This window comes from Paralichthys olivaceus, chromosome 16 (genome assembly GCF_024713975.1).
Source record: "Paralichthys olivaceus isolate ysfri-2021 chromosome 16, ASM2471397v2, whole genome shotgun sequence".
NCBI classification, from domain to species: Eukaryota; Metazoa; Chordata; class Actinopteri; order Pleuronectiformes; family Paralichthyidae; genus Paralichthys; species Paralichthys olivaceus.
In genome coordinates, this window is record NC_091108.1 from 8,635,314 (window position 1) to 8,649,607 (window position 14,294).

Below are 14,294 nucleotides of genomic sequence, written 5' to 3' on the forward strand. Positions count from 1 at the left end.
CTCACCGTTAATCAGCTTTGCGGCACAGCGAGATCTGCATGCTCTTACTTTTTTTAGATTAGATTCAACACAGACTTTGAGCAACACAATGAGGACAGGCATGGAAAGGCTGCATGTTCAAATGTGTCCGTAATGAGATTTCGTGTGGCGACATATTAAATCTCTGCAAACATCTGAAGAATTTAGGCTGAAGGATTTACGGCACCGCTTGCATTTGCTGAAGTGTCTGTTGGAGCATCTGAAGAAAGGTTTGCTTGTTATACTGTATAAAGAATTTAGATCAGGAACTTGGAACTTGATATCCTGTAATTATTCACTTTCACAGGGCCAGACCTGAGATGAACAGCACCACTGCTACTTTAAGTAGCTAATAAAGACTCCATATGACAGATCAATACAGAACAGTGAAGTTTATTAATATTGATTATTTTATTTCTCAAACATTAAATGTTAGTGACACAACATGAGAACAGATCCATTTATTTTATTAAAACAATATTGACATTTGAAGGACAGGACTTCTTGCCTTTATTCAATATGACAGAATTAAGTTTGAAAGAGCGGGGGTGAGACACAGCAAAGGGCCAGGTCGGCATCGAACCTGCAGCCGCTGAGGACACATGCCTCCGTACATGCCCTCCCAACCAGCTGAGCTATTGGGCGCTGTTCAAGCTGGGACATCATCATCTCGACTCTGAGGACGTCCTGAGTGTTGCGGCACATTAGGGTTTGTACATCCCATGAAAGGTGACGGGGATGTCACACTCCACCTCTGCCCTGGCGACCTCAGACATATCCTTGGCGTTGAGGATGAGGAGATACGCCGGTCTCTGGGAGCCGGGAGCCGCCACGATGGTCAACAGCACGCCTGTCGACACAGCACGGAGATTATCATTAGATGTGTTTTGTCGCAGTCTTGTGGAAATAAAGATACTGTGTTTATGCTGCTTGTGCTACCATCATCCTCATCCACCCCATCAGGAGTCTGGACGAACAGGGGCTCTGAGGGGTAGGAGTCTGGCTCCTGCCAAACCCAGGTCTCCCTGGACTTCACGTTCAACTTGCAGATCTGCACACGCGGAAAATGAATCAGTCACTGGAGCAGTTTGATTGACACACTCTTTACAACTGAAGGCCTTTTGTGAACATACCCTGTCTGGTATGAAATGGTTGAGACCCAAGCCATAAGCGAACGTGTAGTTCTTCCCTCCATTTTTGCCGTAATTGATCTGAGGGAACTCAAACGCTATAAAAAATATTTTTAAATGGTTAAATGATGAAGATATTTTGCTGCATCAATTAAAAATGTATGTGTCCACAGTGATTCAGTAAATAAAGTGCGATGGTTGTGTCTGCACCTTGGCGAGGCCCGGAGAACAGCACCTCAGGCTCCAGCCAGATGGTCCCGTCAGCGTGCATCGTGGCTGTGGCTGTGGTGTACGGCAGACTGACCAGGTTCTTACCTTGCTCCTCCTACATCAACACCATGAAAACATAAGAAGAAAAGACTCCACCTCTCTGAGAAGCAATTTGGGATGAGTGATGCACATGACTCACCTTGTGGACATCGAGGGGAATAACATATCTGCGGACTTCTGGCTGGGGCGCCATCATGGCCGCCTTCTTCACCTCCTCCCAGTTGGCTCTCAGGTTGGCCAGCCACAGGTAGTTGTAAACAAACTCAAATCTGCAAGAGAGAATTGATGGTGAGTAAGAAAAGTGCAATAAATTTGATTCATGAGAAGTGAGTCACTCACCCTTTCCAAGCACACAGGTCAAAAACTATGAATCCTTGGTCCTCGTAGGTGTTGATGTGATGAAACATGCCGATGGCCGCCCCTTTGAACTTGTGGTCGATGTACTCGCCCGGGTTTTTCCTGGCAATGTGGAACAAGGTCTACAAAGAGTACATCATAAATAGTTTTAGGAGGTGGGCTGACAATAAAATAAATGGTCAAACCATTAAAGACGTTGATCGACTCCTCGTTCTTACTCCTTGGCTCTCATTGGACTCGAAGCAGTCCATGTAGTTGGAGCCTCGGATGCTCCAGGCGCTCAGGAACTTCAGCAGGTTGATCTTCACCGGCGTCTCCACAAAGACAAAGTAGTTTTCTGACATGCCGAAGCTGAAATTGACGAGGAGACAACATTAAAAGTTTCGATGGCAACATCGACGACACGTCAAACGGATTTACTGACAAAACCACACACCTGTGCACGTAGGAGGGCTTGAACCTCTCGGCACTGGGGAACTGCACCACCACCTTGGACTTCTCGATGGGATCAGACTTATCTGAGAAAGAAAGCAGAGACTTACTTTTTGTTTTACATTTCTCCATGGATCTTTATGAAGTGACTGATATTCAGAGTGTGTGCAATTTAATGCGCAAACAAAAATCTGGTTTTAGTCAAATTACATGTGGTTCAATCAGGAGACTGTTGGTGAAGGAATGTGTTCTATCGATCGTTCTAGTTTTAAGCTTAATTTACATTAATCTGTATTTGACATTAATACTAATAGAACAGTTGGTATATTCCAATACTGTCTGAAGAATTCAATTACGAAAAGAAGGTGGTTAGTATTCTGGATTCAACAACGTATTTGAATCTCTTTTTAATTCTTTGCATCCCTGTGACACCCATGCCGACCTTTCTGTGTTGGTGGGGTCTTGACGATGTTGTAGGCCAGTGTTGCTCCTTTCCCCATGCAGTTTCCAATGTTGTACACCGTGCCATCTTTCTCAATGTGAGGGTGGGCCGTCACTCCATTAATGTTGACATAGTTGCACATATCAACCTGCACAGAAAAATAGCAACATTTTTACAGTGCTTTAATATGGATAATATTGATAAATGCCCATCAGATCCTTTTTTACAAGAATTCAGTGATATTTTTGTATTGATGTACCTTCTTCAGCGTCTGCAAGGTGTCCGTGTTTACTTTAGTGATGTAGTTGGTTTCAGTCACAGCATAAAAGTCCTCACCAACAGGGTAGACGTTCACCAGGCAGTTGTCTGTGACCTCAACACCCTTGAAGTAAGAGAAAAACCTGAAAAAGGAAATTTACATTTCACAGAAAGGGTCAAGAGTTTAATGAAAGCTGACACATGGTCTGGAAAAAAGTCTGGATATTTTAGAAGCAGACACATGGTTGTCAATAGTGCAAAGGAGAAAAGAACCCAGAGGGAAATACATGAGTTCTGCATTGACCCACCTGGAGAAAATGTTCTTGCAGGGATCGGGATACGCAAATGTACCAAACTCAGTGATCACCACACGCTTCTCTGTGATGGCTCGCACGTACGCATCTGTTCTGACAAACCTGACACAGAGGAGAGACTGAAAATTTTATATTTTCACTCCAAAAGCACAACATATATGACTTTAGATTTACATTTACTCAAATGGCAGATGCTTTCATCAAAAGTCAAGTCTCCGCAGATTGATTTTGATGCAGCACTGAAACCAACAGTTGCTTTAGAACGCAAAATATCTCCAAAATACTAATGAGCTAAACTGGTAAATCTTGACAGTGCAGAGCTATTGTCCTTTAAGTCTTACTTTCGGAAGTAGGTCACTTGTCCGTTCTTGAAGTCGAATTTGTGCATGAGGGCCTGGCCATCAAAGAGGTGATAGAACGGTTCATCTCCAACCTCGAAGAGTCCAGGTCCCAAACGGAGAAGACTTCCCTTCAGATATGAAGGAATCCTGCCTGTAAACAAAAACAGTATAAACAGGAATGAGAGATTATTTTTGGATATAACAGAAAAACTCATACTACAAAAATCCATTCCCTGAACAGTGCAATTTTTATGCAAATGTCAAATATTTGTATTTTCTGTCTAAAAGAAGCAAACAAACCTGTGACAGTTGCTGGAAGAGGCTCAGCCAGCTCCTCACACGTCTCAAAAATCTTCTTGTATCCACCAGCTGGGTGCTCGAATCTGTCGTCAGAAAGTAAAGACGTCAACAAACAACGCAGCCAAGTGAGTTAAACTTGAAGAAAATACCAGCAAGCTACGAGTCTGTTGATTCAAAGCATTATAATCTGGATCAGTTCGCGGTCGCAGAGTTCAGTGTGAACTTTCAAATCCTCCATGAGCTTCATCAGAACCCCTCAGGGTCACAGGGTCAAGTCGCAGAAATTTCTCAACAAACTATCATAGTTCTTTGCTAAATTAGAATTTTCGCAGTTTTGAAATGTGTTGAGCCAAGTTCTTATCTTTTGATGATCAATATGAAACTTTTAAAAAATGACACTAAAATGAAGGTAATCAATGAGAAACTCACCGGCTGACCATGTTTCCCTCCGGCTGTGACAGCACACAAAGCAAAGCTCTTGAGAAAAACCTCTGCTCACTTCTGAACTGGAAAGTCTCTGATCCCCCTCCCGTGGATTGTGGGTATTTATTTGTCTGGTCCCCCTCACAGTCGCTGCAATCTGCGACGTAAAACTTAACTCCCGGCCAATCATGTTGCACCGTGAACAAGAATCCCATTGTGCCAATATCCTTTGCTGGATGACTCAATGGCCCCTGAAACCGGATTTATAGCGAGAACATTTATCACAGCGAACCATGGTTGAGAGAAGGTGTTGCAATGGTGCATGTGATATTTTTCTTTTAAATTGAGACACTTGTTCAGAAGTTGTGCTTTAAGTTATACTTATGCTGAGTCATACTAAGTAGATGTGCAGTATACAGTATATCGGAATGTTGATGTATGTGTAGGGCAATAAATCAGCATGGAGCAAATCCTAAAACTACAGAATTGGACATGAATTAACGTTCAGTATGTATATGTTAGAAGTTATTTTTAACAGGATACAGACTGCATGTGTGTTTTTCTTTTAAATTGTGACAATTGTTCAGAATTGGTGCTTTAAGTTATAGTTATGCTGAGTCATGCTAAGTGCAGAATTTATCAGAATGTTTATGTAGGGCAACAAATCAGCATGAAGCAAATACTAAAAACTACAGAACTGGATGAGAATTAATGTTCAGTATGCATATGTTAGAATTAAAGTTATATTTAACAGGACACAGGCTGCATGTGTGTTCATTTGCTCATATTTAGATTTTTAAAGTTATGAATTTAACAACAGATCCACTGGGATTAATTCAGATTTCAGATTCAGACTTTTTATTCATCCCACAGAGGGGACATTTCCTTATTGCAGTTGCATAAGTACACATATGTAGAAAAAATTGAATGAAAATAAATAAAAATATAAAATTATAAAAGCACATTGTTAAAAAAAACCACACTCTCTTTTTCAGGACAAAAATACCTCCTCGTTTTAGATTAAATAAGTATTTTCTGAGTCATAGTCTGAAAAGATATTGTGAAACAGTAAAGGCAGTGAGCCTTTGCTGCTATAATTATATGTTGTTGTGAAATGACTGTTACACTGCATGAAATGTGACCAATTCTTTGGTTAGAACACAAAATGCCTTAACTTGCTTGTCTCGGTGCAGCTACAGGCCTAATCCAGGTGTAGGGATTATGTTCCACGTCGCCTGGAGACAAACGCTGCATTGTTCCTCCTGGGAAAGAACACCATTAGCAGAGAGAGTTTCGTCAGTGGCAGGGTTGTGGTGTGGCTCCCCCCCAGCTAACACATGTAGACTGACTTTAAACAGCAACATGCAGCTTAAAGCTTTTTCTCTCTTCTCTTAAATTAAACTGAAGGATCAGTGGTGCAGAGTGAGGCTGAGAAAATATCAGTCGAGTTATCTTTGCTTCCACAGGGAATTTAAAACAGGCAATAGCAACAAATCAGGGAATTTGGCAGATATTTTATGAAAAAGCCAATAAAACTGTGATGTAATAGACAATAAAACACAAAGTGCATTTTGTCTCCAACGTCCGCCTCGGCAAATCTGGATTCATCTGCTGATTTCTTTTCTTTTTTCCAATTGTATGATTCATTGTTTGGTTTGTTAAACAACAAATGCTCAAACCCAAAAAATATTAAAAACAAATAAAGAAAGTTTTTTTTAAAGCAGCAAACATTTATGAGCCTGGGGTTATTAAATATTTGGCCTTTTTACAGTAACAGGATAATTATCACAATATATTCACCAAATATCTTTCAAAACTTATTGTTTCAACTGTTGATTACTTCATATGGTTTGTTAGCAAAATCTTAATTTCCCACAGCTGTTATTCGAGTGGTGGAGTTAAACGTGCAACATTTCCCTCAGAAACATAGAGGAATATAAGTAAATAGAAGAAGCAGAAGTAAAGTAGAAATACCTCAAACTTACCTACCTAAAGTACTCTCTTAAAACTGAGATAACAATTTATTAATATTATGTTCATACTATATAATAGAACTAATGGCAACAGCATAATTTTTCCATATTGAATGAATACTATAAAGATGAGTTCACTGTTTTGGGGTTTTACTATCACATGCTTAGTTTAGTTCAGCAGTCTGGCCTCTTTGTTTATGAGTGGAAGAAGGAAGGGCGACCTCTGTTGGTTGTTCATTAACATGATAATAATTTAATATTTTATTGTATTAACACAGAACCTCTCATTCATAAAATGCAGCTCAAAGTGCTTTACAATAAAATCAAAGACGTGAAATAAGACAGATCATTAAGGACTCGTTAGCAATAAAACAAAGAAACATTAAACGAGTAAAAGGTTTAAAAATAAGACAAAATAAAGACATTTTTTAAAATGATTTCATGAATGTATTAAAAGAAATCTGTCTGGAGTTGTTTCTTAATCAACAGAACTGACAAAGTTTTAATTCAGTTTTTGGACTTCACTGTTTACAGGAGCGCATCTCCACCGCGCATGCGCACTCTGCTCGGGACGAACTCAATATGGCGGCGAAGAGCAACAGTCGGTTGTAGCAGTTGAGGTTTAGCATCTAGCGAGCTAACTGCCCACAAACACGTAGATTCGACCGGCGCGGGACTCTCGTCGCTTCGTTTAAAGTCGACTCGTTGACGCCGGTGTCGTTGTTTACTTGTTTTTTTTTTTTTTTTTAGCGGTTCAGTGTTTAAGATGAGTTACACCACGAAGGTTGTGCAGGTGACGAACGTGTCGCCGAGCACAACATCGGAGCAGATGAGGACGCTGTTCGGTTTCCTGGGGACCATCGAGGAGCTCAAGCTGTTTCCTCCAGAGTGAGTTGACCTCGTGCTGGTTTGTTCGTCCACTGATGTGAGAGGTTAGATTAGCTCACACGTTAGCTTGGTGGCTAGCTCAACATTTGAAGCGGGACTCGGGCCCATGCTAACCAGATGCTAACAGTAACAGCACCGACGTTAGCTACGTTGAAATCCATGATACTCTCACTTGATCGTTATTTACACACGTGCACACACCTCCAGTATTTAGTCTCTTGTTTACAGGCTTATCCGTTGTTCTATTATATTTAGTATGTTACTGTATATTTAGTATTTTGCTGTGTATTCCAGTACTTTATTGTGTTTCGATTACTCAGGACGTATGTTCAGTCTTTAGGGCATTGTATGTTTATTACATTCAATTTTGAGTTCTTGTAATTATCTGTTTTATTGACCTGCTGCTGTAACACAATCATTTACCAATCTGGATCTAATTTCTCCAGATACACACTTTATTTTGACATCACCAATAAACAGCTGTTAGAAATCTCAAGTGAAAAGTCATCCCAAAATATTCTGACCCTTTTATTTACATGGACATTAATCACAAACCAATAAATGAAATAACGAGTGGCCATAGCATGATGCCATGGTGAATTGAATTTGCAATGCTCCAGGGAAGATACAGTGCAGCAATGAATCGTGCTCCCTGTGTTCATGATATGCGAAGCTCATAGGTCACACAGCTAGTTGTCTTTTTGAATATGAGTGAAGGTTTTTTATCGTTGCCTTTCTTCTGGTTAGAATAACCACATCTATATGTCTGTACTGGGTGTGGATATCATCATATTAAGGACACACAATGCATTTTCACTTCTCACACACAAACCACATGGATGTGATTGGACAACATTGTGTTGTTAAAGTGCCTTGTTTGCAGCGTTTACCTATTTCATTTAACACTTTTGACTTCCTCAACAGTGATTCTCAGATGCCGGTGACGTCACGGGTGTGCTTTGTCAAGTTCCAGGAGCCGGAGTCTGTCGGGGTTTCTCAACATCTGACCAACACCGTGTTTGTGGACAGAGCGTTGATTGTGGTCCCGTTCGCTGAAGGTTTGTCTTGTAATAACTCTCACGTACGAGTGGTCCTTGTTGATTGAATGGCATGACTCCTGACTTGTGAAAATGTAGAAAAGTAAAAACAATCTCATCTGCGCCATTTTTGAAGTGTACAAGTCAACTTGACTCTTATATTTGAGATAATGTGAATAATACTGGTAATGCTCCTCCCTCCCGTTGTTTGGGGGTGTTACAAGCAGACATTTGCAGATTTTTGGTATCCTGCGGTGGCACATGCTGTAAAACAATGGTTTGTTTTGCACATAGAAAACAGAATACCAAAGTTTTCTTTATAGACTAGCAGTTGAGAATTCTCAAACTGTGGGCGCTGCGGACACCTCAAAGTTCAGAAGTAAAGTTATTTACATTTTTAACCACATGTATTTTATCCCCCCCATATTGGACTATCCTGTTAAACTTCTCTCTGTTATTTGTGTGTGTGTATGTATGTATGTATGTGTGTGTGTGAGTGATTTTTGTAGTGAAGAAGGCAAAAGCAGCCCCCTGATGAAAGTGGTCCTCTGCCCGCCAACAGGGGATTGTAGACATTTGCAAAGGCCAACGAGCATTCAAGCCCCACCCTCTCCTTCTGTGTCCTCTATTCTTTCTTTTCCCTCTCTTTTGTCTCTTCTTCTCTATAATTTATCTTTTCTAGGTGGTTTAGTTTGAGTATAAAGGTCAAAGACTTAGCCTGGAACTGTGCTTATTCTGCACTACTATACAACACTTCTGAATGTTGCTGAGCCATGAATTAAATTTATGGCTGAAGCTTTGTTCCTGAACAGATGAGGCTAGAAATATTCTTCACGCTTTAATGTCATCAAATTCTATGAAAAGACAAAAACACAATTGTCCTAAAACTCATGTCGGTGAACCACACTGGGTGATGATAAATGCTGGCACTACAGTTTATTTTGGGTTTAAGCCACAGGCACTATCCAGCTGCTGTAAATATTGGTGCTTGTGCACCAAATTTGTATTAATCTGCCACTGAAAATAGTCCCCTATCACCTTCTGTTATACATGCAGTATCACTTGCAAAAAAATACTACAGCTTTTATATTTTTCAGAAATAACTGATCTTTTTTAAAAAATAAAAAATGAAACTATATATTTGCTGGCATTGAATTGGCTTCAAGCCACCGACAAGATATCCACAGACTGATTATTTAGGACAGTTTGGGTGTTTGCAAGTATTTTAATCTGCAGTAACTTAAAAAGACGATACACCCATCCTTATTTTTTTTTTTAAATGTTTGAATTTACTTCTGAAATAAAAACAGAAGAACAATCACTTATATGGGTCTGGTTGCAAAAGGCAAAAAAAGACTGTGTTTATAATCAGTTGTGTAAAAAACACAAGTCAGCGCCACGAGTGAAGGTAGGGATTTAAAAAGGGAAACAGTAATGTAACGGTTTAAACCCATCTCGTCATAAGTTGTTCAAGATACCCACCCACCCGACATGACACAATGTTGGTACCATTTTCTCTTTAACAGTGGTCTTCTTCTTTTGTTGTTGTGTTTTACAGTTCTTTTTCCTGGCTCAGCCAGTCCTGTATACCAGGCCCCGCTGAAAATACCATCCAACAGTTTTGTCTCCTGCAGCTATTTCTCTCTCCAGTGTGCCTCTTTGTTTATATGTTGTCATTATTGTGTCTGTATCTATGTGAATGAGCAATTTCTGCTATGAGATGATTGTGTGGTGTTTTTATTTGTTAATTTTGGGTCATTTTGAAATAACATCAGAAGCATATTACAAATTAAAAAAAAATCTTGAACTGTTAGAGCAGATTAATCAAACCAGTCATCCTCGGTCCATGTTTGGTTAATTGATGCAGTGACAGCAGGTAAGGATGATGTAAAAGGGGACACTACTTACCCTTAATTCTGTTTGCCATTTAGTGAATCACACACTTTATCCTCTGAAATGTGTTTTGGTAAGTAGACACTGATAGCTTGTATAGTGTTTTTTCCCCCCAAATCCCTAAATTTCTCTTTGTTGTGTGTATCTCGATTTTTCTCTGTGCTTTTAGTAGCGAAGCCGCCAGCGTGAGTCGCTTGTTTCAGTAAACGTCTAAATGAAAATTGAGGGCACACCCAACTGGAGAAGCAGCAGTGCTTGCTAACGTTTGGTTCATGACTTAAAAAACACGTTCAGGTGATATATTCTTGGCAGTGTTCATTGGACTAGTGTGATTTATTCCAGCAATAATTTGTCACTGCAATGATTTTGTTGAATTAGGGAACTCTTCTCTGATCTGTAAGGTAACCATGTTGATCCTAATTTGAAGAAATGCAGTGCCAAGACTTGTTTTTCTTTGTCTTCAAATTGTGTCTCTGCGGTTTAATGTGTTCTCCCCTAATGCCTGATTTTATTTTCCTGTTAGGATCTATTCCAGATGAGGCTAAAGCTTTGTCGCTGTTGGCGCCAGCAAATGCCATCGCAGGAATTCTGCCAGGAGGAGGACTTCTTCCAACGCCCAACCCCATGGCCAATCAACCTGTAAGACTTTATACTCTTACTTAATACTTCTGTGACCATTGGAAAATCAAATGTACAGATGATTCGATAATCTTTTAGTTGAGCAACAGATAAATAATAAATCAGCAATTTGGGTAGTTAAAAAAAAAAGAGCCATCCTCTGTAATTCCTGATTTACTGCTTGTCTTTGTGAATCCCAACCTGGGACTCTGGACCCTTCCTATTTGTCACAGAAGGGGTTTGTGAGATGTCTCATGATAGAATGATTAAGAAAGAAAAACTGTTCTTTGAAATATAAAAATTAACCCCAACTTTGGGATAGTTTTACCTGTCCAAGCCTAAAAATATATTCAAATGACAACAGTTGAGAAAACAAACAGAGAGACATGAGCATTTCAACAGGTTAATGAAAAATGAAGGTCAATACAAAAAAAGGGAGAGCTCAGTTTTTACTGTCACTTGTTATTTGTGCAGAATATAAATCTTTTGTGTGATGATGGTTTGGTACAGAAACAGTGAACCATGACCACATCTGTCAGTATCATTATTTATACCAGTGTGACAAGAACACTTGTGAGATTTCAACATCTGAAAAAGAAGCTTACAAAACAAAATCACCTCCAAAAACGTCTTTCATTTTTCCTCCAGATGGGAGGGAACCCTTTTGGTCCGACCATGGACGCAATGGCTGCATTTGGCTTCGCAGGATCTAATATGAATCCTCAGGTGAGACAGTGATCAGTATTTTTTCCTAAAGATCTGCATACATTAATACGCAGTACATTGGATAATACACCCCCTCATGTTGGCCCTGTCTCTTCACAGGCGGCTGATCAGCTGATAAGGTTCATGACAGATCCAAAGTACGTTTGTATAAAGAATCTTCCTTGTTGAAATGCTGAAGTAAACATTGATGTTTGCAGTAATGAATATTCCTGTGTTTAGACTCAACCCTCTGGCTGCAGGCTTAAACCTGAATTCAGGCCTGAAGGCTGATACATCTAATAAAGAAATCGAAGAGGCTATGAAGAGAGTGAGAGAAGCTCAGTCACTTATTTCTGCTGCTATTGAACCTGGAAGTGAGTGGAAATAAAGTTGGGATGACTCTCTTGCTGGGGTGTCGGCTTAGCATTCTGAATGTGTCTGTTTTGACTACACTGGATTTTTGCAGTCACGATTAAGGTTACTGGTTTTTTTTCTCCTTGAAAATCTTTGAAAACAATGTTCTTTGTCCTGCAGATAAGGAGAGCAAGAAGAAGCACTCTCGGTCCCGGTCGAGGTCCAGGAGGAGGTGGTCCAGATCCCGTTCAAGGCACAGGTGAAATCTTTTATTAATGATGTAAACAGTTGAAAGGGGAAACTTTTCAAGCATGCGAGAATGTTAAATGGTTTCAATGTCTGTTTGCAGGCGAAGCAGATCAAAGCGCAGATCAAACTCCAGAAGCAGGAGGCGCTCCAAGAGCCCACACAGGAGACGCACCCGCTCCAGAGACAGAAGCAGGCGATCACAAAGCAAATCCAGGTGGATAAACTGTGTAAAAGGCTGAACTTGAGCTCTGTTTTCAAGATTAACCCCCTGTCAGAAAAATGTAAACATTCATTTATTTTCAGAGATAGAAAGAAAGATGACACTGGGCGAAGAAGTAACAAAACACCACCAAAAAGCTACAGTACAGCCAGGAGGTCACGCAGTGCGAGCCGGTGAGAGCAGACCTGGTTCTTCATGTCCTCCAGCCCAATTTAGTGAAACAGCTCCTCTGCTTCCAAGTTGGAATACAGTGTTGACCTCTGTTCATTTCTTGTGCTACTCAGGAGACACAGGAGAAGTCGCAGCAACAGTCGAACTCTAAAAAAGTCTCCTAAGCGGAAGAGCTCCAGGTCTCCATCTCCTCGGAGGTCAGTGTGCGATGTGGATTTTCTTTCCATTAGGTTTATTTGAAAGTAAATGCTAATTTAACGCTGGTCTTTTTCAGTTAAAACAAAGTGTGTGATTGTTTGGTTTGGTTTTACATCTGTAGTTCTGTTCATTCGATCTTGACCAAGGAGAAAATATTTGCAAATGTTTTAGCCATGACCCAGTTTATGTTCACACTGAGATTATACAAATAAACCAAGAGGAATAAAGATGAAGTCATGCAGACTGATGGGTCTGGTTTAGGCATTCGTGTGTATCTTTGTTCCACAACAAATTAACTGAACTAGAGTTAAGCTTTTCCTCTCCTCCTTCTACAGACACAAAAAGGAGAAGAAAAGGGACAAGGAAAAGGACAGAGATCGCAAAAGTGATAAAGATCGTAGTCGTGAGGAGCACGATCACTCCTCCAGCAAGAAAAAGAGAAGTAAAGACAAAGAAAGAGAGTGGGAGAGGAAATCAGATGGTGACAAAGGAGATGTTAAGGTTGGTTATAGGATCTTTGATTCTAATGCACCGTGATTTTTGCTGGTTGGAAGTAAACCACTGTGGAGATGTTAATACTTCCATGGGTTTCCTGTCACAGATCACCAGGGATTACGACGAAGAAGAGCAAGGCTATGACAGCGAGAAGGAAAGGGAGGACAGGAAGGATTCAGACGACTCCGCTCTGTCTCCTCGGTCAGTGGAAGGTAACGGCACAGCGAGGTCCGTCAAACGGGCCAAAGTTAACGGTGCTGACGACCATCGTGAAGAAGACATGGATGTCAGTGACTGATCAGTCCGTCCTGCTTTTTTCCCCCCACATAATCCCTCTGTTTTGGCTGTGAACGTGCTACTTGTTATCTCCTCACTGGCGTTTATCTAAAACATGAAGTTTGTTTGAAATATTCACTGACGGACTGTCGGTCTTTCTCCTGCGTTGTCACGTTGCTTTTAAGTACCCGCGGGTGTTTGGCCTCGACGGATGCAGTTAGTTAAACTGGAAGTAGGCTTGCTTTGCTTTCTTGAGCTTGTGTTGAGACTCTTCTTCATATGTTGTATCTTGACTTGTTTTGTTCAGTGACGTGCTGTGACGCTCAGGCCTTGTTCCCCCATATGTTTGGAAACATTTGCTTATTGTCATTTGAAAGTGTTGATGTTTTATCAGGGATTTGTTTTTATAATAAAGCCTATTTGGAGAACAGAGACTTTGATTTCACCACTTTAACCACAATCTGGGGTGCGTCATATGGGCAGTATCGTCTGTATACTGTTTTATATAGTGTTAATTGTGCCTTTTTAGGCTTAGACGTGGAGGGAAATTCAGGGGTTCAGTGTTTCGCCCACCCAGACTGGAGAAGCCAGGGAATCGAACCAATGATCTTTTGATTAGTGGACGACTCAGTTATATAAATACCTGACATCTAAAGCGGGTCTGGGTTTGTCCTAACCCCTGTCACATTATCAAAATATTAAATGATAAAAGTACATTTTCTTAGAAAAAAAAAAATACCAGTGTTTTTAAAAACCATGATCTAGTTTGTACTTGTCATGTATTAACATTTGATTTTCCTGTTAGTACAGATGGTTATCTTTGAAAAACCCAGAGGAAACACCTGTAAATACTGTAACACAGTTCACCAGAGAACTACTATTATAAAGTTAAATCAACACCTCCAAAAACATTCTCGTGAAGGTCGGGTTTA

At 40.3% G+C, this 14,294-nt stretch overlaps 2 protein-coding genes across 3 annotated transcripts; one reads left to right on the top strand and one right to left on the bottom strand.

Annotated features, from left to right (window-relative positions):
* Positions 1-395: 395 nt before the first annotated feature.
* On the bottom strand, positions 396-4,445 carry rpe65a (retinoid isomerohydrolase RPE65 a). The gene is made up of 14 exons (XM_020105850.2): positions 4,292-4,445; positions 3,863-3,945; positions 3,563-3,713; positions 3,216-3,323; positions 2,909-3,050; positions 2,650-2,797; positions 2,212-2,293; positions 1,994-2,126; positions 1,758-1,897; positions 1,558-1,687; positions 1,359-1,473; positions 1,152-1,246; positions 958-1,069; positions 396-868 (listed from the first exon to the last, which is right to left on the bottom strand). Exons 1-14 carry the CDS (start codon positions 4,300-4,302, stop codon positions 723-725), a joined length of 1,596 nt encoding a protein of 531 aa, XP_019961409.1. The 5' UTR covers positions 4,303-4,445; the 3' UTR covers positions 396-722.
* Positions 4,446-6,798: 2,353 nt separating this feature from the next.
* Positions 6,799-13,790, top strand: LOC109646687 (serine/arginine-rich splicing factor 11-like). Of its 2 annotated transcripts, XM_020112453.2 has the most exons (12): positions 6,799-7,146; positions 8,071-8,204; positions 10,600-10,715; positions 11,343-11,420; positions 11,520-11,557; positions 11,640-11,773; positions 11,934-12,012; positions 12,103-12,216; positions 12,306-12,395; positions 12,507-12,590; positions 12,927-13,092; positions 13,193-13,790. In XM_020112453.2, exons 1-12 carry the CDS (start codon positions 7,025-7,027, stop codon positions 13,382-13,384), a joined length of 1,347 nt encoding a protein of 448 aa, XP_019968012.1. In that variant the 5' UTR covers positions 6,799-7,024; the 3' UTR covers positions 13,385-13,790. The 2 variants fall into 2 exon arrangements, with proteins under 2 accessions (XP_019968012.1, XP_069366821.1); XM_069510720.1 differs by lacking the exons at positions 6,799-7,146; positions 8,071-8,204 and adding an exon at positions 8,673-10,370.
* Positions 13,791-14,294: the final 504 nt, after the last annotated feature.

Excerpts from the sequence above, each read along its gene's own strand:
- rpe65a (XM_020105850.2), bottom strand. Across the intron at positions 3,051-3,215 it reads TGCAAGAACATTTTCTCCAG|GTTTTTCTCTTACTTCAAGG; the intron begins GTGGGTCAATGC and ends TTCCTTTTTCAG. Across the intron at positions 1,898-1,993 it reads AGTCCAATGAGAGCCAAGGA|ACCTTGTTCCACATTGCCAG; the intron begins GTAAGAACGAGG and ends TACTCTTTGTAG.
- LOC109646687 (XM_020112453.2), top strand. The coding sequence starts at position 7,025 with ATGAGTTACACCACGAAGGTTGTGCAGGTGACGAACGTGTCGCCGAGC. Across the intron at positions 8,205-10,599 it reads TGTGGTCCCGTTCGCTGAAG|GATCTATTCCAGATGAGGCT; the intron begins GTTTGTCTTGTA and ends TTTTCCTGTTAG. Across the intron at positions 11,558-11,639 it reads AGGTTCATGACAGATCCAAA|ACTCAACCCTCTGGCTGCAG; the intron begins GTACGTTTGTAT and ends TCCTGTGTTTAG.